The 23635-nt window shown below is 39.1% G+C and overlaps 1 protein-coding gene across 4 annotated transcripts in view; it reads right to left on the bottom strand.

Annotated features, from left to right (window-relative positions):
• ST3GAL3 (ST3 beta-galactoside alpha-2,3-sialyltransferase 3) overlaps positions 1 to 23635 on the bottom strand; it is a 201144-nt gene that overhangs the window by 113851 nt on the left and 63658 nt on the right. For 2 of the 4 annotated variants that reach the window (XM_036892928.2, XM_036892932.2), the window contains exon 3: positions 8934 to 8981. The exons of the other annotated variants lie outside the window; for them this stretch is intronic. In XM_036892928.2, the coding sequence (XP_036748823.1) occupies positions 8934 to 8981 (48 nt within the window). The remainder of the gene's footprint in view (positions 1 to 8933; positions 8982 to 23635) is intronic. 4 annotated transcript variants of the gene reach the window in all.

Genomic DNA, 23635 nt, shown 5'->3' with positions numbered 1-23635 from the left:
GCTCTCTGAAGGTGGCAGTTGAGATCGGGTCTCACCAGCAGCCCACTGATCCCAAATCTGTAATAAGAACAGAAGACTCTGGGACTCCAGTCAGCCAGGCACAGTGCACTGACATGCATGCACAGCTTTCCCATCACCTGAGTGTACTCTCTTCCCAGGTGTCAAAGCAACAAGCCTGCAGCTGCACAGTGATGGGGAGATGTTTAGTCTGGTAGTTTAGCCTTCCTGCCTCAGCAGCTGGAAATCCAGGCATTATAAAAACCCTTGAATGAGGAGCACATGTGTGTCCTCTGCCCACTTCCAGGTGGGAAGTTGCGTGGATGATGCAAATCTGCCCATCTCCTACACCCGTACCAAGTTGGACCTGTGAATGCATACAGTGCTTTTACAGATGCCTAGTCTTTGAAATTAACCATTTACTCTTCCATTGCCATTTCAATGGGACAAATTGGTGTTCTGAATTCATATAACCTCCTAGAAGGTTCAGAAGTGACATAAACAGAAAGAGCGTGTATGCACCTAATAATAAAACGTTTTTCTACACAGACATAACTTGGAGATAGTGTGGATTCGGTTCCACATCATTGCAAAACACGAGTGTCCTAATAAAGAGAGTCAAATGAATTTTTTGGTTTTACAATGCATATAAAAGTTATGTTTACACTATACTGTAATCTATTAAGTGTACGATAGCATCATGTCTAGAAAAATGTACATAGCTTAATTAAAAAACACTTTATTGCTTAAAAAATGCTAACCACTATCTGAGCTTTCAGTGAGTTGCAACCTTGATGGAAGGTCCTGCCTCGATGTTGGTGGCTGCTGACTAGTCAGGGGGGGTGGTTGAAGGCTGGAGTGGCTACAGTAATTTCTTAAAATAAAACAACAAAGCTTGCCATATCAATTGACTCTTCCTTTCACTGACGATTTCTCTGTAGCATGCAATGCTGTTTGATGGCATTTTACCCATGGTAGACTGTCTTTCAAAATTGGAGTCAGTCCTCTCAAACTCTGCCACTGCTTTATGAACTAAGCTTAAGTAATATTTTAAACCTTGTTGTCATTTCCACAGTCTTCACAGCATCTTCACCAGGAGTAGATTCCATGTCAAAGAACCACTCTCTTGCTCATCCATAAGAAGCAACTCCTTATCCATTCAAGTTTTATCATGAAGTTGCAGCAACTCAGTCACATCTTCAGGCTCCAATTCTAATTCTAGTTCTTTTGCTATTTCCACCACTTCCTCCACTGAATTCTTGAACCTTCAATTTGTAAAAAATGCAGTATCTGCAAAGTGCAATAAAGCAAAGCACAATAAAACAAGGTATGCCTCTATAAGGTGAGATTAACATAATTACAAGGACAAATATACAACAGGTCTCCTGTTATCATAATGGAAACACATCACCACTGAAAAACCAGGCTCACAAAATCAGTGAGAATTCAGAAGATTTGAAGGGAATGGTTAATAAATTTGAACAGATATACAGAGTACCTTATATCCAATGAGTGGAGAATGCACAATCTTTTCAAGCATATATGGAACATTTATGAAAACTGACCACCCCTGAAGCATAAAGCCTGATATAAAAGTTTATGAACATCAAAACAAGCTCAAGTTTATAACTTAAAACTGAAAATACTTTTTTGTGTTTTATAACAGTTCAATCCTTAATATATTCCATATTGCTTTGTATTTCATTTTGCTCATCATAATTCTGTAATGTAAAGAAAATTATAAATGGTCTCACAATGCCCTATTTAGGTAACCTTTAGCCCCCTCGTGTTTATCTTGGCCTGGTACACAAATGTCACCACTTTCTACCTATGCCCTCATGTGTGCGCAGCCAGGAGACTGCACTACACAGTGAGACCCTATTCTAGGACAAAAGGAGACCTCTGTGAAAGTTCCCGAAGGCAAGTGTCCTACTCTAGCTTCATTTTTAGGCCACTGAGCCCCAAAAATGGAATTTGAGGGAATGTTGGTGCACAGTATGCACCAGTTGTGCTGCTGGCATTTTTGGTTTCCAGTGATCCACTTACTTTTTTCAGTCTAAGGAACCACCACAAATTTCCATCAGCAATCACTGTGCTTTGTACAAAGCAGGTGCTTACGAAGTGACTGCTGCTATGACAGGACTGAATGTTTCCCATGAAGACCAATTTGAGGAATATTATTGAGGTATATTAAGTTTAATTTATGGTATATAAATACGGACTTCACTGTATCAGAAAATTGCCATGCTTCATATTACAATGCACAAAAGTCAGAGAGCCAGGATGGGCCATTAGGCAAGAAAACTCCAACCACATAAAAGAAGAAACTGGGCGGCCAGATCTTCTCTAAAGGGGTCTTTGGCTCCAATCTCTGAGCTATGATGAATTGTGAAATGCAAAGATCACTGGGGTAAATGGAATAAGGATCTATACTGACTAAAACAGGTCCCTCGTTTCTGAAAAAAATGGCAATGCACAATGTCCAATAAAAGTCATGGGCTATAGGAAACTTAAGTACCATACATCACGGCTTGGATGGAGGAGGAAGTTGGCAAGAGTTCCAAATGGACTGTTAGACATGCCCATCAAGAGAAAAAGAGAGGGGAACTACTACTTACTGAGCATCTACTGTGCATTCATGCTGCTCCTAGTCCTTCCACCTACACTCTCAATTTAATCCTCACAACCCTGCAAGGTAGGTGTTTTCTCCATTTTATAGATGAGAAAACAGAGGCCTAGAGAGGGGAAGGAACAGGTCCAAGGTTCCCAGCTGGCAATAGGTGGGCTAGCTGGGATGTTGCTGAACCAACACAGTTGACTGAAGCTTCTTTTCTTTACATCATGCCACACTGACTCTCAGAGGAAACAAGAAAAGCAGACCCTCACATTAGGAGAACAGCTACCATCTGAGCAATTACATACTATCACTTCCCACCCCATATCAGGGTGATGTCAGAAGGTCCCAGCCATGCCCACACATGAATCATAGGAGTCAGCAGGGGGCTGAGAGGGGCTGGTCAAAGTGCAAACAGCTCCCTCATCATCTCAAGTCAGGGAAATATATCATAACATAGAATCAATTAACCAAAGACAAACTAAAATAGGAAAAGCAGCTTTATAAAATAAACACAGAAAAATTCACTGACCTACACTAAATTAACTGACCCAGTAAAATAACTTAAAAGTTCACAAACTGAGCTCCAATCTCAAATGGGTGTATGTTGGTGTTGGGGAGGAGAGAAGCCTAGCAAGAAGCTCCTGATAAGGAGTCCCTGTGACTATGACCCCTCCATCCAAGCACAGCCCAGTGCTTCTCCAGATTGAGACTACTGAAGGCCAATGGAGAGTGAACCCTACACTGGTAGGTAGAAGCCCTATCCCAGTGCAGACAAAGAGGTCGTGTACCTATTTCCCCTCTGTCCTGGGAAAACAGCATATGTCTAGCATGGGGTATGCAGTGAATGCAATTCTAGTCATGATATCAAGTTAAGTCCAGACCATGTTAGGGCATCCTGTGCTAAGCTGCAGGAGGATTATGAGGGACAGCAGACCAAAAGAGCAGCAGAGACAGGAAATAGGAAAAATGGCTTATACTGCAGTTTGTACCTTAAACTTTATGGAGCTTACCACCAAGTAGGGTAGATAAGTACAAATAATCTCCAAGCAATTATTACATAAAATAAGACAGAGTCCCTCTCTCCAAACAAAAGTAAATTTTTTTTTTCCAGTTGTAGGAATAACACATGCTTACTGTAAAAATCCAAATGTAAACAATTTATAAAGAATGAAGGAAGAACCATTTGAAACTCCCATGATCTAAAGTTAATTGCTGCAGACATTTTAGTGAATATCTTCACAGAAAGTTCTTTCCATAAATGTGTGAATGTACAAATGTAATTTTACTTACATTTCAGTGTACATGCTGTTTGTTTTGTTCACTCAAAAATATCCTTGATATCTTCTGTGTCAATAAAAATAAAATTGCATCATCATTTTTAATGGCTGCACTGTATTCCATTATATGGCTGTGCTATTATTTATGTAATATTTAAGTATCCACTAAGAGATGGACATTGTTGTTTCTATTTTTCTACTCTTTATTCAACAAATATTTACTGAGAAACTTTTATATGTCAGGTACTATTCTAAGTACCAGGGACACAGTGATGAATAAGATAGGCAAGATCCTTGGCCAAATGACACTTACATTCTAGTGGGGGAGACTGACAGTATGCAAGCTATAAGCAGATAGTTTGAGGAAGGGCAAGTGCTAAGAAGGAATAAAGACATATCTTCTTATAGATAACCACCAGGTATCAAGAGAAAAGACTACTTCAGATAAAATGGTCTGGAAAGGACTTCCTGCAGAGGTGACATCTGAACATAGATCTGAGACAGTCATGCAGCACAGGAGGTAAAAGCATTCTAGACAGAGGAAACAGTGAGTACAAAGGCCCTGAGACAGGAAGGGGCCCAGCATATTCATGGAATAGCAGGACCGCCAATGTGGCTTGAGGGCAATGAGGGACAAATGTACCGAAGTGAAAGGGTTGAGACAATTAGAGAGAAATTGGAGTAGGAGCCAGCAAGTAGGGCCCTGTAGGTCACAGAATTTGAATTTTAAGTGTAACATGAAGTCACTCAAGAAATTTTAGTGGGAATAGGATATGATCTGATTTATAGTTTTAAAAGATCACTCTGGATACAATGTAGAGAATGGGTTGCTCAACAAATGAGCACAAAGAGACCAGTTAGGAGATGTTTACTTGTCTAGGGGAGAGAAGATAGAACCTTGGACAATGGTGCTAGAAAGAAGTGGCTGGACAAGGACACACTGAAGGCAGGAAAAGAGGGAAGGGGTAACTGCTAAGGTTTGTGGCTTCAATAGCTGGGTAAGTGGAGAAGAAAAAATGGGAGAGGAATGGGTTTCAACACACAAATCCTATATATATACACATATATAATATACATTATATTATATATGTGTATATATATTTCATTAGATTTGTATATAAGTATTTTGGTTTGGGGGATTATTGTCAGGTTTTTTTTAATTTTTGATTTTTAATTTGTTCATTGCTAGTATATGTGTTTTGATCTTGCATCCATCCTGTCATTTTGTGAAACTCATTTATTAGTTATTAGGAGTTTTTTTTTAACAGATGCCCTGGGTTATCTATGTAGGCAATCATATCATCCACGAGGAGGGTTAGTTTTATCTCTTCCTTTCCAATCTGTATGTTTTTTATTTTTTTCTTGCCTTACTGCATTGGCGAGGATTTTCAGGGTTGGTGCCTGATCTTTTAGCATTAACTATGATGTTTGCTGTAGGTTCTTTGTAGATGCCCCATATCAGGTTGAAGAAGTTCCCTTCTACATTTGCTGATAAGTTTTATAAAGAGTATAGGTTGAATTTTGTCAGATGTTCTTCTCCATCAATTGACATAACCAGCAAATTTTCTTCTTTCAACAGTTAATCTGGTGGAATACATTGATTGATTTTTGAATGTTGAACTGGCCTTCCATTCCCAAGATAACCCCTTTAGGCCCCAAATTTGGGAAGTTTTAGCTAGTATTTCTTTGAATATGTCTTCCGTACTGTACTCTTTCTCTTCTTCTGGGACTCCAGGGACACAGATAACAAACCTGGTATTATCCCATGAGTTACTAAGGCTCTGTCCAACTTCTTAAATCTTTTTCTTCATTGTTGAGACTGGATCATTCCTACTGCTTTATTTTCAAGGTCACTGATTCTTTCCTTTGTCATCTCTATTTTGCTATTGAGCCCATTCAGTTGAGTTTTTAAAATGTGTTTAAAAACTTTTTCAGTTATATTGTATTTTTTCTTATATTTCCATTTGGTTCTTCTTTACATCTTTGGTTTTTACTGTTGTTGCATTGTTTGGCTAACACTTTTTAATCTTCCCATTCATTCCAACAGTGTTTGCTCTTCCTATTGGGAACATTTTTATAACAGCTACTTTAAAGTCTTTGTCAGATTATTCCAACATGTATTGATTGGATTTGGCATTTATTGATTAACTTTCCCATGCATGTTGAGATATTCCTGGTTCTTCATATGATTAATTAGAATTTTATGGATATTTTGAATATGGAACTTTAGGTGTTTTTTAAATCTAGTGGAGAATGTTGACATTTTTGTTTACCAGATAATCAACTAGGTTGGATTTAGATGGCAAGTTCTGACCAGCCTTCTGTGGGTTGTAGTTTCAATGTCAGTTCCATTTTCAAAGCCTATTCAGGTATGTCCTCTGTGTGTACCACCCAGTGTCCAGTCTAGGACTCAGGTGATGATCTATACCTTACTTCTGTTCTCAAAGTCTTTGATACATTTGTTAGAATCAGGTGCATGTATGTACAGCTCAGGGGTTAGCCCAGAAGTTCATAAACAATTTTATAGAGCTACTTTCCTGAGCTTCTCCCTCTCTGTTTTCTCCCACTGTTTTCCAGTTCATTGGGCCTCCTCTTCTTGGTTTTTTGGCAGAAAGTGGGGTTTCAGTTAACCACATTCTGTCATGCATTTCCTGAATTGTACCCAAATCTAAGCCAAGAAGCAGGAAGAAAGAGAGAGAAAAAACAACTAAATTTCACCCCACCCTCTTGGGATTATACTCCTCTAATCAGAGAGGAAGGTTTTCCTTCCTCAGTTTTAGGTGCTTGAAGGCCCCACTGCTACCACCGGCACTACAACCACCAATGCCATGGGACATTTGGGGACTAGGGCATGAGAGAACACAAAAAACAACCCTTGGGATTTCCTCCTCTGCCTGATCCTTAGAGACCCTTTTCTACTCCAGAGACATAACTAGAGGTCTTCTGGAATTCTGTCTATTTGTGCCCTTGTGTCCACTGCCAGGTTTTGGGCTGCCTTAAGTCCAGGACATGGGATACCAGATGAAAAATGAGAAATTCACTGCCCGTGTGGTAGCACTTTTAATTCTAGTCTTTCCCCAAAATCTGTCTGCCACTATTTATATTTCAGAGTCCCCAAATAGCTAAAAAATGCATTCTGTCAAGGCCTTTAGCTGCATTCTGTGACAGAGATTCTCATACATGTCTCTGTACATGTATCCTGGTATATAGATAAGCATCCATTTATGTGAGAATATGTCTAGGGGAGGAAATGACAGATCATGGGGTATTTGTTTATTAAAATTTAACTAGACACTACCATAGTCTTTTCCAAAGTGGTTGTAACCAACTTACTCATTGACCAAAAGAGACTCAGAGTTTCCAATGTACTACATCCTTACGAACCCTGGAATATTGAGCTTTTCAAGTTTTTCTATTTTAGTAAATGTATAGTAGTATCTCAATGTAATTCTAATTTGCATTCCCCTAGATACTACTATAATTGAACACCTCTTTATAGGTTTATTACACGTTTGGATTTCCTCTTTCATGAAGTGACCAGTCAAGAGTTTTTTGCTTGAATCTATACTGGATTATTTATTCCTATTGATTTTTGCAGTTCTTTATTGTGGAAACAAGCCCTTCGTTGATTGTGTTATAAATATTTTTTTCACTCTGGATTGCCTTTTCACTCTCTTAAATGGTTTCTTTTGATTACAGAAGTTCTTAACTTCAATGTAATAAAATTGATCAATCTTTTCCTATATGAATAGATACCACTTTTGTGCCCATTTACAAACTCTGTCTACTCTATCTTAAAGCAACTTCTACTGCCTCAGCATTTTGGTGGAGGACACCTCAAGCACAGAAGGTATGAGACAGCAAGATGGCAAGGGAGAGAGTATGGGCTCTAGAGTTGGACAGATATGAGTGGACCTGGACAGGTTATTTACCTCTTTGAGCATTAGTTTATTTATAACTAAAGATATACTATCAAAAAAAACCAAAACAAAAATATACTATCTACCTTGCAAGATGTGTGTAAAGCACTTAGCATAGTATTAGCACATAGTAGGCCCTCAGTAAACAGTGATAGCTGTGATCATATTCTCTGAGCATCTTTCCCCTTATCCACAATGCCACAATTGCCTGGCTGCTTTGTCAAGCATCAGTCTATTACATTCAAGGACAGCAAAATGGATTGACTGCCCTCAACAGGCCAGCAAAGTCTCTGTTATTCAAAGTCAGCAACTACAGGACAAGGACCACCATCTTCCACCGAAAATGAAGGCTTGATACAGAGATGCTCTTCTCATAAAGTCAAGTCATCCCAGGGCTCCCAGAGGGATGCAATGGCAGCAAGTTGATTAATCAGAGTAATCTCTCTTTCTGTTCACTGCCAACAGCACAATGGTGTGGAACAGGTACTGCTTCAAACATGGGTGAGCCAGCTCCACTGAGCCTGGGCAATGTTGTGTCAAAGGAGTGGATATGCCAACCTGTGGGTCCTGCACTGTAGATGCAGGCAAGAGTGGGAGGATGTTGGCCTGCATGTATTTTGGCATGAGTGCTCCGTAAAGTATATAGTGCACCTCCTAGAGGAAGTGTGTATTGAGTGCATGGGGCATATATGTAAACATGGAATTGGATTACTCTAATACTCTCACCAGTCTAACATTCTGCTGGAAAGCCCTGACGGTTTCCTGCTCCAGTGTACCCAGAGCCTGGGATCTCTCAATGCCCTCTGCCCCACTCTTTGAGACAGGATACAAACACAAAAAAGAGAAAAACCTTTTCTTTGAACCTGGACCACACTGAACAAGGAAGGAGCCTCCACTGTAAACTCCTCAGTGCACATGTATAACAACTGGCAAAGTCTTCTGGATGTTGCATCCCACTGCTGCTTCCTAGACCAGGAGTCCCTAAAAAGTCTTCCTAAGACTGTCCCACAATTCTGAGATACTCCATTGCCCTCCCCAGATACCCCCTACCTCCTTAGGCTCCACTTCACATGTGGCCAGTGCTGAGGGCTGAAAGGATGAGAGAGGGGGAGGGATTGGTACCTGAGCCTAGTGTTTGTCCAGCGGAGTCAAAGGAAAGAACCACTGAATCTGCAACACAAGAGGACAAGTTCATTTCTTTCTCCTTACAGTCAAAAAAACAAGCTCCCACTAACTCCGCCCAAACCCTCCCTCTTGGACAAGTCGACTGGAAGGGAACTCAGCTGCAGAGACAGCCTCCACAGGCCCACGCCCACCCATCCACTGGGCCAGGAGGCCCAGCCCCTCCTCTCCTGCCTCTGGGAGGAACCTCTCAGGGCAAAGACACGCCCCAAATTCTTCAGAGGCATGAACTGCCAAATTAGGGGACAAACTTACTTCTTTTTCCTTCTCATAGTGAAAATAAAATTAAAACAAAGCAAAAGAAAAATTCCCTCCTGCATCTCATTAAAGGCACTAACACTTCCCTTTGACTTCACCCTTTCTTTTCCTACTCATATACTCAATTGTTTATTATTTCTTCCCCCAAAAGGCTTAAAGTGGCCTATAGGAATTTATAGTACACACTGGAATTTTTTAAATGGTGAAGTCAAAGAAAGGAAAAATGTTATATAGTCAGGGGAATGTTAGTGCACAAAATGCATGCCATGAGGACCTATACAAACACTACAGTGACAAAGGAGGCCTGGGCTCCCAAACAGTCAAAGAAAAGGAAAAAAATGAATAGTTACAAGATTTAGTGCCCACAGTGCATTCATTCATTTACTCATTTATTCAGTCATTTAGTAAATACTTATTGGGCATCTATCATGTAAAAGATACTATACTGTGAGATACAGCAGCAGACAAAAAAAGGATGCTCTCTACCCTCTTGATCTCCCTGCCAATCAGTCTGAGAGATTAAAGGAAGTTACTCAACAATAAATTTTCCAACTAAAAACAGATAAGATAAAAAAAGAAAAGAGTGCTGTGAAAGTGCCCATTAGGAACTAGACCTAGTTTGGAAAGGGAGCGAATGTTGGTTTAGGGAAGGCTTCCCTAAAAAAGTGGCACTTGAACTAACAGCTGAAGGATACATAAGGGATACTTAGCCAGAATGGACTGGGGCATTTCAGGCAGACAGAGTACTATGTGTGGGGGCCTGAAGCAAGATGGAACAGGGTGTTTCAGAACAGCCAGAAGACCAAAATATAAAAGTAAATACTATACAGTGATCAGAAAGGAATTCCTCTTGTGAGTCTTAATAAAGGGATGCTGTATCTTCTACTATTTTTAATAGTAAGTAGTTATGACTCTTGTATGGCCGTTTCTTACATGTGCCAGTACAAAATGCTGGCATAAAACCAATGTACAGTTCAATAAAGACAATTATAAGGGATAGCAGAATAAATTAAAGCCCAGAATAACCTCAGAGACCCCAGATGCAAAAGGAATCATATCCAAAAGGCTCACACGCTACAAAGAAATGCCAGCTAGATGCATGCGGGACCCATGTCAACAGCCATGCCACCACCCTAGCACTACCCTTCAGATCTCAATTTGTATGCCATTTGCTCTTATTGCACATGGAAATCCAACACAGTAGTTATCCTAACTGTAGGTAACATCTGTCCCCACTGTTATACTGCAAGCTCCATAAAGGCAAATACTGTATCTGCTTTATTTACTGTTATGTTACCAACATAACACCCGGCATTCAATAACTGTTTGCTAAGTAACAGTGCCGAGAGAAATGAAGAGTCCTCAAATCCTTCATGAATATTTTTTTCTCACAACTATGTATCAAGAGCTGAGTGGCAGAGAGCTGGAGGATATGGTTTTTGGTAAGGATCCAAAGGCAGATATTCTGTCCTGCCAGTGAAGGGCAGATCTGTATGCTTTGAAACCTACCAAGCAAAAGGTAGGATTGACATCTTTTTACAAAAATGTAGAGAAGCACAATTAGGACACTTGGCTAATGAGACAGGTAACCAACCATCCTATCTCGTATAAGATACAATCAATGTCTAACTCTTACAAATACTTCTTTATCAACGTTTCTCACATCCTTCTCCTCTCAATGCTACTGCCCTTTCAGAATGGAAACCCCTATTTCTGACTCTCTTTTTAAAAGAACTTTATTGAAGTATACTTGCATTCTATAAAGTTTACTCATTTTAAGTGAAAAACAATAATTTTTAGAAAATTTACAGAGCTGTGCAAGCAGCACCACATACAATTTTATAACATTCCCATCACCCCAAAAAGACCCCTCATACCCATTTATAGTCATGCCCTGTTCCCACCCCCAGCCACAGGCAACCACTAATTTATCTACTTTCAGTCTTTACAGACTCACCTTGCAGGACATCTGCCCATCCTCTTGCTGGGACTGTTCTGATAGCCCCATAATCACATCCTGCGGCCAACTTAGCCCACTTCCATTATCCTTGATGCTGCTGCATGATTTGTCTAAAAAACATTCCTGATTGTGTCTTTGCTCTCTGATTTGATTAAAATCCTTCAGTGGCCTCCCATAGCCTGTAAGATAAAGTCCAAGCTCTGACATTCGAGGTCTTCACCATTTTGCCGCACTTGCCTACTATACCTCATACTCCAGATATGCCAAACTACTTTTATTTCCCCAAAGAGATATGTGCCTTCACATCTTCAGACATCAGACCTACTGTTTTCTCTGCCTGTTTGCATACATAAAAACTCCCACTTTTCCATTAAGACCCAACTCAACCAGCCCTGCTTCCTGAAGCCTTTTCTAATCAATTTTGCTCACTCTTTTTTAGGCCATCACTGCACTGCTATTTTGGCATTTATTATAATAGTTGCTTTTTTTTTTTCCTCTATTAAACTGCAAGTTCCCTGAGGACAAGGAATATCTACTCATTCTGAGGCTATGATGCCCAGCTCAGAGAGTGACACACAGAAAGTGGTCATTATGCTTATTAAACAAAGGAATCAACTAGTAAATGTCCTTGCTTTCTTTCAAAGGTTAAATCAGTGATAAGTCATAAGTTGGGGGAAAAACCCATTCTGCATATAAATTCTCATTCAATTCAACTCAACTTAACTGTCCTACTCTGAAGCTTCAGAGGCTGGAACCTGGCCTCATCCCAGGAAGATAAAAGTATTTACATATATCAGCTAAGGGGGAATAAGGTAAGTGCCCCAGGAGCTTTCTTGGTTAGACGCTCACCTGGAGAAGATGAGAGCTTTTGGAGGGGACTGCCCAGATGAACAATAAAAACAGCATCTCAAATTTTTATTGCAGTTGACAAGTACTTTTCCTATTGCAATTTACCTTTTTTGTGCTCACAAGCAGCCCTGAAATAATCTCTTTTAATAAACTCTTCAATCTAAACATAAAGAAAAAAGGCTAAAAGTTAAATAAAAGACTAAAACTTAACTAAGCACTAAAAGACAAAACACTAAATGTTCATAGTGGTTGTCTCTGGGTAAAAGAAATTGTACATGATGCTTATTCTCCATGTTTTTGCAAAATTTCTTCAAGTGAACATGTATTACTTGTATCATCATGGGAAAAAAAAAGTAAAGAAAAAGAGCTCTCTAATCCAGCTCTAGGATTTTAACCTCTAACTCACTGGTACCAATGCAAAAGGATGGAAGGCTCTTGATTGCCTTTATTATTCACTGTATGTGCTGAAAAGCTACCCAGCTTTTCTCCTTAGTTACTGAGGTCATCCTTTTGTTCCATTTAAATATATATTAGCTACATCAATTCCTAAATAAACTGGGCTTTTTTTTTCTTCTTCCCTCCCTCCCACAAATATTATCAAGTACCTAATTATGTGCCAGGCCCTGAGGCGGAATCTAGAGATACCAATAAAAGGTAGTCATTGCCTTCTAGCCAAGGAAGATTGACAAGTTAAAAGGCAGCTAAAAATCAAGTATGATAAGGGTATGCAAGGGATAAGCAGCTAACAGATGAGAGGCTTACAGAGCCTCTGCAAATATATTTCCTGTGGTAGTGGAGTGCTCCAAAGAACATGTGTCCTTAGCAGGAGATACAGTGAGAGGGTAGCTACTGCACGAGGAAGTTAGGGACATATTTATGTTTTCTGTAAGTTTTGATGGATTTTACTTTGAGCATTAAAGGCATAGACTGGAGATTCGACCATTCATCATTTGTGTTTATTCTAAAGGATGTAAGGTCATTTTAGTTGTAAACCACTACAGCTAAAGGGAAAACTCAGTATTCAACAAATCGAAAAATTTGTTTTGCAAGAAACAGAGCAAGAATATCCAGACTTCTCTCTCTCTCAGGCTAACAAATATGACATTTTTACTTCAAGCAGCCCAAGTTCCAGCTGTTCCTGGCTTCCAGGCCAGAAGCAGCCATGTGGTGTGCTATATAAGTGACCAAACAGAATTCCAGACCAAAGCACAGTAGAGCACTGTTGCATACAACTTTGTTCAAGGAAGAAACATAGAATTTACTAGAAATCTTTTATTATGGTCAGATGTTTCCTGTGTCTGGTTTCTGAATCAGGGAAAAGGAATATAAAAAGAGTAGGAAGACGAAAGTGTTCGGTCTTTTCCAGTTACTAAAGAGGCTTCCAAAGCTCAGATCATTGTGAACAAGTACATTCAATGCAGCCTCTTCTGCCAGCCGATGTGGGTAAGCCCTAGAGATGTAAGAATGAATAAAAAAAAGAAATTCTTCTCTTAAGTAGCTTGTGACCACATAAGATAAAAACACACATAAAGCTAAGCACTGCACAGTTAAGAACACTGTATTGTACACTTGATATTTGCAAAGACAGTTCCCACCACACACACATGCACATGCACACACACCACAAAACTGTGTGGTGATCGATGCGCTCACGAGCCTTATTGTGATCATTTCACAATATACTTGCATATTAAACCATCATGCTATACACCTTAGACTTATACAATGTTATCTGTCAACTGTATCTTAACAAAGCTGGAGGAAAAAAGCCAAGCATAACACGCAGGGATAGAAATAAGAGTGACAAAGGAGATATTTTATTGCTTATTAACTTAACAGATATTTATTAAGTAACTACCACATACCAGACTTAGGGATACAATGGCAAGAACAAGAATGTTTCTATTCTCAAGGAATTTATATTTTAGTCAGGGAGACTGGAAAAAACAAGTAAACAAATAAATGGAGAAAATAATTTCTGACAGTGATAAGTGGTATAAAGAACATCCAACGATGTAATAGTGCCTAAGGGTGGAAGTACAGGCCATACTAGATGGGATAGGGTGTTTTGAGAAGGCTTCTTTGAGGTGACATATGAGCTGAGACCTGAAAACAGGAGGCAGCTAAAAAAAAATCGATGGAAAAAAGAGTTTCAGGCAGAAGGAAAAGCAAGCACAGCAATCTTAGTACATTTGTGGAACAGAGAGAGGGCCAGTGTTGCTGGAAAACACACAGAAGGTGGGAAATGAGGTCACAGAAGACAGGAACCAGATCTGTAGGCCTTAGGTAGGAGGCCATGTCAAGACCCCTGCATTGTTTTTTAACAGCAGTGAGAAGCCCCTGCTTAAAACCAAGGAGTAACATGACCTGATTTATATTTCTAAATATAAACTTTGACTGCTATGTGGGAATTAAATGGACTATTCTGGCAATAGAGTAAAAGGTAGATTAGGGAGAAAGACTGAAGGCCAGGATATGGATAAGGAGGAGAATGCAACATTCTAGATGAGAAGTAATGGCAGCCGAACCAAGGCAGTGCAATAGGAATAGAGAAAAAAGGATGCATGCTAAAAATGTTTAAAAGGGAAAATTTACAGGACTAGTGACAAGTGCGACATGAGTGAGAGAGAAGGAAGGAGGAGGATTATACCTACATTTTGGGCTTGGGCAAACAGATGCTGACTGTTGCTTGACTGGGAATAACCTTCATCTAAACTTCTCCTCCGGCCTCTGATGACTGGACCACAGGTGGGAACCTGACCCAAGGGAAAGCACTGTAGACTGAGCATCCACCTATGAGGCAGAGAGGTTCTACCGTCTGGAGACCTGAGTTGGGAAGCACTGAGTGTTGTGACTGTTGGTAAGAGACACAAGCAGACAAGGAAGAGCAGAGACTGGGAGGCTATGGGCCAGACTTGATGCTGGGCCCAAGTTAGCAACTGAGTGTTACTATGAGGAGACAAAATCCTGGGGCAAAATACCTCTAAAACTGAAATCAGTCCAAGGGAGAAATAAAGTTTAAAACCCATTTATTGCTTACAAACTGCAGTCTGGGCCATTTCTCTCTCCTGCTCCAGCAGAAGCCAACCAGCCCTCCCCTTAACCTCTCAGGTCCAGATAAACAGTAGGTTGCCCAGGTAATTACCCACTGATATGGAGATGAACTTCTCTCCACCCCTGAGGAATGCCTATTGATATGCAGTTGCACTAAAGCCATACTTCTCTCCATCCCTGAGGATGCACTAAAGCCAGGCAAGATATTCTGGAAATATACAATTTTACCCACACCAAGTATCAAAGTGAAGAGCCACACCCTGCTGCTGAGGGCAACAAAATACCTTAAAGAGCTGCTTTACATCCAGAATAGCAGCAAGCTATAACACAGGTAGCCTGTTCCTTAGTTCCTTAGTTCCTCTAAGGTTTGCCCTATAATTGAGATTCTCCTTTTCATGTTTCTTGCTATCTTGGAGCTGTCTTAGTCTGAGTGGGCCCACCTCCTCTACCTTCCAGTCCTCACACTTTAATACCCTGGAGCACTCTGCTTTCATGATGGCTGGGTTTAAGAGGTGGAACTGACACCAGGCTGGACCTGCACCAAGCACAACTTACCCAACAGGGTCGGAATCTCAGGAGAAATGAAGCACCTGGACCTTAGGTCTGAACTGTATTCTCCAATCTGCCTTCTCTGAAAGAGTCCATAACTTCGGGGGCTTACTGGCCCACTAGCAGAACTGATACTTTAATTGTCACATGGCTACCTGTTTCTTGTTCTAGTTTCTCCAATGCTTAGATCCCAGGGGATCTGACCTTAATCTTGGCCCCTAAATTTCTTCTCCCTAGTCCCAGACCCAAACAAAAAACCTGAATAAATGAAATGCCTAAAGATACATAGAGAAAAAAAGTTTGAGGACAGAAATTGAAACCCAATCATTAATTTAGGGGAATGTATATGGAAGAGAATCACTTAAATAATCAAAGAGATGAGAGTAGCAGGACAGAGGAAGCCAGAGGAGGTAAGAACTGGTTACAAGAAGGAATATCCAAGCATAGCAAAGGGGTGGAAGTAGCTGAGGGATAAAAAGATACTGCAGAATGACTCACTGGGAGGGCATTTGGGACTTTTGTGGGAACAGTTTCTGTACTATCAGATTGCAAAGACTCAGCTGTGAATAAGTAAGTGGAGGCTATCGAAATAGTAGTCTTAGTTCAAGAAGTTTCCCCGTACACTTATTTCATTAACTTACCAAACATATACAGAACTCTTATTAAACTCAAGGCTGTTGGCATGTCTCTGACATGAAAGAGTTTATAAACTATCAGAAAGATAGTACAGAGATCAAATCATTATATTAAAAGCCTCTACGGAAACTGCTACAGGAGTTCAGATACATGAAGGAAAATTTTTTGCTGGGAAGATATGGAAGAGATAGTATTTGAGTTGGTATGAGATGACCTTACAGGACAGGCCAAGCTGATAGGTTGAGAACAGTGAAGGAGAGGTACTGAGGCAAAGAAAGTGAGGGGTGTATGGTTTCAGGAAGTTGAAATCATACCTAATTAATATATTAGAGTTTCTTTCAGGAGGCAAAAATGCATGTGACTAAAAGGGAACTAGTCAATACAATCCATTTAGACATTCAAAAAAGACTATCAAAGACTACTTTTGAAAAGTGAGTCACTAGGAAATTGAGGAAGAAACTGCTATATCACTCAGGAGACAAAAGGTACTTGGCTGAGGATCAGGTGCAGGACACCCCCTGGGGCATCAGCACCCTCAGGGAGACCAGGGAATCTGGGAGTAGCTGGAATTCTACCACACATGCCCTCAAGAGGGTGGGGCAAGGGAAGATGGGTGGTACTGCTTATAAACACCCGTGTGTGCAACCAAAGCAGCTGGAATGAACGTGGAGCTAGGCAAGTGGGGAAACTGAGTGAGATGGTAGGATGAGGTCTGAGGGGCATGGGAAACATATACAGAACATATTCAGAAAAATTAGTCCTGGTGCCTTAGAAATAGGAAAGGGCTGAACTTAGTACAGGAACTGTAGTTTTCTGAGCCCTGATTAAGATTACACACAACTCCACTCCCTTCCAATCTTCTCAAAATGACAGAAAAGATTGTCAGTTGTAAAGTGGAAGTACACAAGAGAAAAGAAAACAGGAAAGGAGAGACCAGCAAAAAAAGTTTTGAAGTTTAAAATCAGATAAACAAGTGGAACTGACTCAGCAAACCCAAGAACGCTGAATCCTATACTAGTAGTGAGGAAAGCTGACACATAACCTAAAATATACCAGAACTTCCCAAAGGCTCAACTGCTGGCAACAGCAGGTACCACTGAAAGTGGGAGAGAAGATAGTACTAGAAATGAGATACCACACTCTTAAATATGGGTTAACAGCAGATCACAAGGTATTAAAGTATCTAATATAAAGACAGAGACCAAAACAAATGAAAAATAAACACAATGTGGAAAAACAGAAAATACATAGAGGTGAGAACTTAGGAAAAAAATTAAAATTCTCAGAGCAAAGATATTTTATTTGTGAAACAAGGATAAGATGTCATTTTTTAAAGGTATAATTAGTGAACAACACAAATATAATTCTTGTAAGTTAAAAATATGATAACAGAAATAAAAAGATTGGAAAGTAACTTGAGGGAATCTCTTAGAATGTAGAGCAGAAGATAGAGATGAAAAACAGGAGTGAAAAGATTTTTTTAAAAGAGGACCATATGGGCATTCTAGGAAGAGCAAATAAGAAAAGAAAAAAAAAAACAGAAACAAAACAATATTCAAAGAAATAACTCAATAAAATTTCCCCATAACTAACAGACTTGAGTTTTTAAGCTTAAAAGGGCCCTCTGAATACACAGCACAATATGAAAATAGCTCTCCACCAAGGTACATCATTGCAAAATTTCACAACACTCAAATTACCAGAGAACAACAGGTTTTATGCAAATAATAAAAGATCAGAATAGCTTAAGACCCCTCAATGGGAACACTGAAAGCCTAAAATGCAGTGGAGCAATACCTTCAAAATACTGAAGGAAAATAATTTCCAATCAAGAATTCTATACCCAGAAAGACTATTAATTAAGTATGAGATTTTCATACAGGCAAGGTCTCAAAAGTCTACCTTTCATGCATCCTTTTTTGTGAAATTATTAGAGGACATGTTTCATTGAAAGAAGAAGAAAATAAAAAATCCAAGGGATCCAGGAGATGAGATTATCAATAGGATGATGGTGAAGGGAGACCATAGCTAGAGAGCAGGGATAGAGAGCAAACAGTCCAGAGCAGGGCATGTCAGAAGGCTCCTAGAGAGATTTATTTAAGAAAATGAAACTGATAGACTACCTAATATGTTTGAACATATGGAGAACAGATTTCCAACTGGAAACAGTTTAGGATATAATTAGTGATAAATATATAGAAAACTAAGCAAAACAAAAGGTAAGACTATCATTGACTTCAGGAAGTATTAAATATGCAGTGAAAATCAAGAATCATGGTATCTGTGAATGGCATTTTCATGGTCATAATATATAGACTAAATGTTCTAATTATGTAGGAGGATAGGAGACTGGACTTCATATCTGTGACAAGAATACTAAATCTTCATCTTGCATTGTAGAAAGTGGAGAGAAAATACTCAAAATAGAAATTACAAGAACTGGCAAATAACTATGTTATTTAGAGAATAGGAGTCAAATACCAAACAAATAAGTTAAGAATTGAAAAAGATTGCCCTTTTTTTTTCTGTTCATTTTGGTTGGTAACAAGCCTTATAGAACTATTTTTTTTAATTACAAAAATGCATAACTTTAGTAAGAATAAACACTAACTTGCACAAGATTCTACACCCTACAGTGATAGCACTGGGGCTTCAAATCTAGTCAATCTGGTTCTCTAACTTATATACCATATATCTACCAATAAGACCAATACAGAGTCCATTAGAAACCCACATGCTTCAACTTTGATCATAGCCTACTTAATGCCTTACTAAATACTGCCTTATATTATTCTGCAATTGTTTTATCAAAATAAGATCTATCAAAAATAGTCTAGAAGGTGGGATGAGATGGTGGCATAGAAAGAGCCTAAACCCACCTCCATCAACATACACATTTACACCTCCAGACAGAGAAATTCATCCTGAGGAAGAACTGAGGCCTGAGTGAACATGTTCTGCACAATGAGGGATAAAATAACCACATAAAAATGGCAGGAGAAATGGAGACACAGTAAAAGGGGGAGCCCCACCCCTACCACAGCCCTGCAGTAGGGAGGGACATCACTGAGGGACCTGGGCACAGATTCACATGTTCTGGGACACAGAAAAAAAGCTGTGGTTTAAAGAGCAATTACATTGCAAATGAAAGAAATCAATTTTCAGAATTAAAGCTCCCACCAAACGGTGGGGGAACTGCTTGAACTCTCTCTAGGACAAGAGGTGCTGGTGAGCACCATTGTTTACATCCCTCCACACACTGATAGTTGAACAGGAGCAGAGTCAGGGTGCAAACACCAGCTCCAGACATAAGTGAGGCAGCCTCCCAGCCCCATTCATGGCCCCATTTGACAAGAGATCCAGCAGTCCCACCAAGGCAACACTAGCACAGCATTCACATAGCTTTACCCTGCTCACACCCCTCTGTCCCCAGGAGCCCCATTAGCATGGCTCTGATGGTGACCACCCAGGATCCCTCGAACTGCACCCCTCTGCTCCCAGCTGCCCTGCCAGCACAGCCTTAGCCTGATGCCTATTCGGGAGCCCCAGACTATGTCTGTCTGACATGGCCACTCTGCCAGTATGGCCCTGGCTTGTGCCCAACCAAAAGAACCCTAGAACATGCTCTGCCACCCCCAGCCAGTCCACTAGCATGGCTCCAGCAGGCACCCACCCAGGAGACCCCCAGACCAAGCCCTGGAGCACTGGCACTGGGACACCTAAGACCTTTCCCACCCAGACTCCAGCCAACCAGCCAGAACTGCCAGGCTACCCAGAGGATGTTCCTACACATGGCCAAGCCTTCATGACTGGGAGAGGTAGCCCTTTTGCGTAATCCATAGAAACAAACATACAAAGTCAAACAAAATGAGGAGACAGAGGCATATGCTTGAAACAAAAGAACAAGACAAATCTTCAGAGAAAGAACTAAATGAAACAGAGTTAAGCAATCTACCTGATAAATAGCTCAAAGTAAAAATTACAGAAATGGTCACTGGACTTGGGAGAAGAATGGATGAACTCAGGGAGGACTTCATAAGGAAATAGAAAGTATAAAAAAGAACCAATCAAGATGAAAAATACAATAAATGAAATGAAAAATACACAAGAGGGAATCAACATCAAATTAGAGGATGCAGAACAGATCAGCAATCTGGAGGACAGATCAATGGAAAGCATTCAAGCTGAACAACAGGAAGAAAGAAGAATAAAAAGAAATGAGGATAGGCTAAGGGCACTTCTGGAACATTATCAAATGTTCTAACATTTGCATTGTAGGAGTCCAAGAAAAAGAAGAGAGAAAGGTGGAAAACTTATCTGAAGAAATAATAGCTAAAAACTTCCCTAACCTGAGGAAGGAAACAGACATCCATATCCAGGAATCACAGAGCCCCAAAAAGATAAACCCTAGGAGGTCCACACCAAGACATGTAGTAATTAGAATGCCAAAGATCAGAGACAAAGTGAGAATTTTAAAACCAGTGAGAGTAAAGCACCAAGTTACCTACAAGGGAAACCCCATAAGGCTATCAGATGATTTTTCAACAGAAAGTCAATAGGCCAGGGGGGAATGGCATGGTACCCAAAGTGCTGAAAGAGAAAAACCTGCAACTAAGAATACCCTACCCAGCAAGGTTATCATTCAGAATTGAGAGATAGAGTGTTTCATAAACAGGTTAAAGAAATTCACGACCACTAAACCAGCCTTACAAGAAATGTTAAAGGGATTTCTTTAAAAGGAAAAGACAAGACCATAATGAGAAGCAAGAAAAATATGAAAAGAAAAAATTTCACTGGTGAAAGCAAACACTAGCAATGGTAGTAGATCACTTAAAAGCTAATATGAGGACTAAAAGACAAAAGTAGTAAAATCAACTACTTCTAAGAATTAGTTAAGAGAATCACTAGATGAAAGGTGTTAAATAAGGTATTATATACACAAAATGTGGAGGAGTTAAAAATGTAGTTGTGTCAGAATGTGTTCGATCTTAAGCAACCATCAGCTTAACATAGACTGCCATATATGTAAGATGCCATATATAAACCACATCATAACCACAAACCAAAAGCCTATAAAAGATATACAAAAAATAAAGAGAAAGGAACTCAAATCATAACACTAAAGAAAGTCATCATGCACGGGAGAGGAGAGCAAGAGAAGATGAAAGAAACAGAGAAGAATGACAAAAACAAGCAGAATACACATTGAACAAAATGGCAATAAAAAGCAAGACCCACCTATATGTTGCCTACTAGAGACACACTTTAGACCTAAAGACACACACAGACTGAAACTGAAGGGATGGAAAGAGATATTCCATGCAAACAAATGAAAAAAAAAAAGCTGGAGTAGCAGTACTTAATCAGATAAAATGGACTTTAAAACAAAGACTATAACAAGACACAAGAACATTATACAATGATTAAGGGCACAATCCAACAAGAAGATATAACAATTGTAAATAACTACACACCCAAAAGAGGAGCACCTGGGTACATAGAGCAAACATTAATGGACATGAAGGGAGAAATTCACAATAATACAATAATAGTAGGGGACTTTAATACCCCAAAGCATCAATGGATAGATCATCCATACAGAAAGTCAATACAGAAACAGTGGCTTTGAAAGACACATTACACTAAATGGGCCTAGTAGATATATATAGAAAATTAAATCCAAAAATTGCAGAATACTCATTCTTTTCAAGAGCGCATAGAACATTCTCAAGGATAGATCACATGTTAGGCCACAAAACAAGTCTTAATAAATTTAAGATTGAAATCATACCAAGCATCTTTTCCAACCACAACAGTATAAAAGTGGAAATCAATTACAAGAAAACAGCTGAAAAAACACAAATACGTGGAAGCATGCTACTAAACAGCAATGAGAAATTAAAGAGGAAATAAAAAATACTTGGAGAATAATGAAAATAGAAACAAAAATTCAAAATCTTTGGGATAGATAAAAAGCAGTTCTAAGAGGGAATTTTACAACATTACAGGCCTGCTTCAAGATATAAGAAAATTTTCAAATAAACAATCTAACCCTACACTTAATGGAACTAGAAAAAGAACAAAGCACAAAAGAGTAGACAGATGGAAATAATAAAGATCAGGGCAGAAATAAATGAAGTAGAGATGACAAAAACAATACAAAAGATGAAAGAAACTAAAAGCTGGTTCTTTGAAAAGGTAAACAAAATTGATATACCTTTAGCTAGACTCATCAAGAAAAAAGAGAGAAGAATCAAATAAATAAAATCAGAGATGAAAGTGAAGTTACAACCAATACTACAGAAATACAAACAATTACAAGAGATTATTATGAAAAATTATATGGCAACAAATTGGACAACCTAAAAGAAATGAATAAATTACTAGAAACATACAATCTCCCAAAACTGAACCAGGCAGAAACAGGAAATCTGAACAGATTACTAGTCATGAAATTGAAGTAATAATAAAAAAACTCCCAATAAACAAATTCCAAAACCAAACCGCTTCACAGAATTCTACCACACATTTAAAGAAGAGTTAATACCTATCCTTCTCAAACTATTCCTAAAAACTGAAGAGGAAGGAAAGCTTCCAAATTCATTCTATGAGGCCAGCATAACGTTGATATCAAAACCAGAGAAAGATACTACAAAGAAAGAAAATTATAGACCAATATCCCAAATAGACATAGATGCAAAAATCCTCAACAAAATATTACCAAACCAAATTCAAAAATATATTTATTAAAGGATCATTCACCACAACAAACTGGGATTTACACCAGGGATGCAAGGATGGTTCAATATCCATAATTCAATTAATGTGATACAACACATTAACAAAAGGAAGGATAAAAACCATATGATCATCTCGATAAGTGCTGAAAAAGCATTTGACAAAATCAGCAGCCATTCATGATAAAAACTCTCAACAAAGTAGATACAAGGGGCCCATACCTCAATATAATAAAGGCCATATATGATGAACCTACAGTAACATATTCAATGACAAAAATCTAAAAGCTTTTCCTCTAAGATCAGGAAGAAGGCAAGGATTTCCACTCTCAACCACTTTCATTCAACACAGTCTTATAAGTTCTAATCACAGCAATAAGACAAAAAAAGATAGAAAAGGCATCCAAATTGGTAAGGAAGAAGTAAAATTATCACTATTTGCAAATGACATGATACTATAAAGAAAACCCTAAAGACCCCAATAAAAACCTATAATAATTAATGAATTAATTCAGTAACATTGCAGGATACAAAATCAATATAAAGAAATTTATTGCATTCTATACACAAATTATGAACAGAAAGAAAAATTAAAAATC

The sequence above is a fragment of the Manis pentadactyla genome, chromosome 4 (genome assembly GCF_030020395.1).
Source record: "Manis pentadactyla isolate mManPen7 chromosome 4, mManPen7.hap1, whole genome shotgun sequence".
Taxonomy (NCBI): domain Eukaryota; kingdom Metazoa; phylum Chordata; class Mammalia; order Pholidota; family Manidae; genus Manis; species Manis pentadactyla.
Note: the sequence above shows the minus strand (reverse complement) of the source record. Positions and strands in the feature narration are given on the sequence as shown.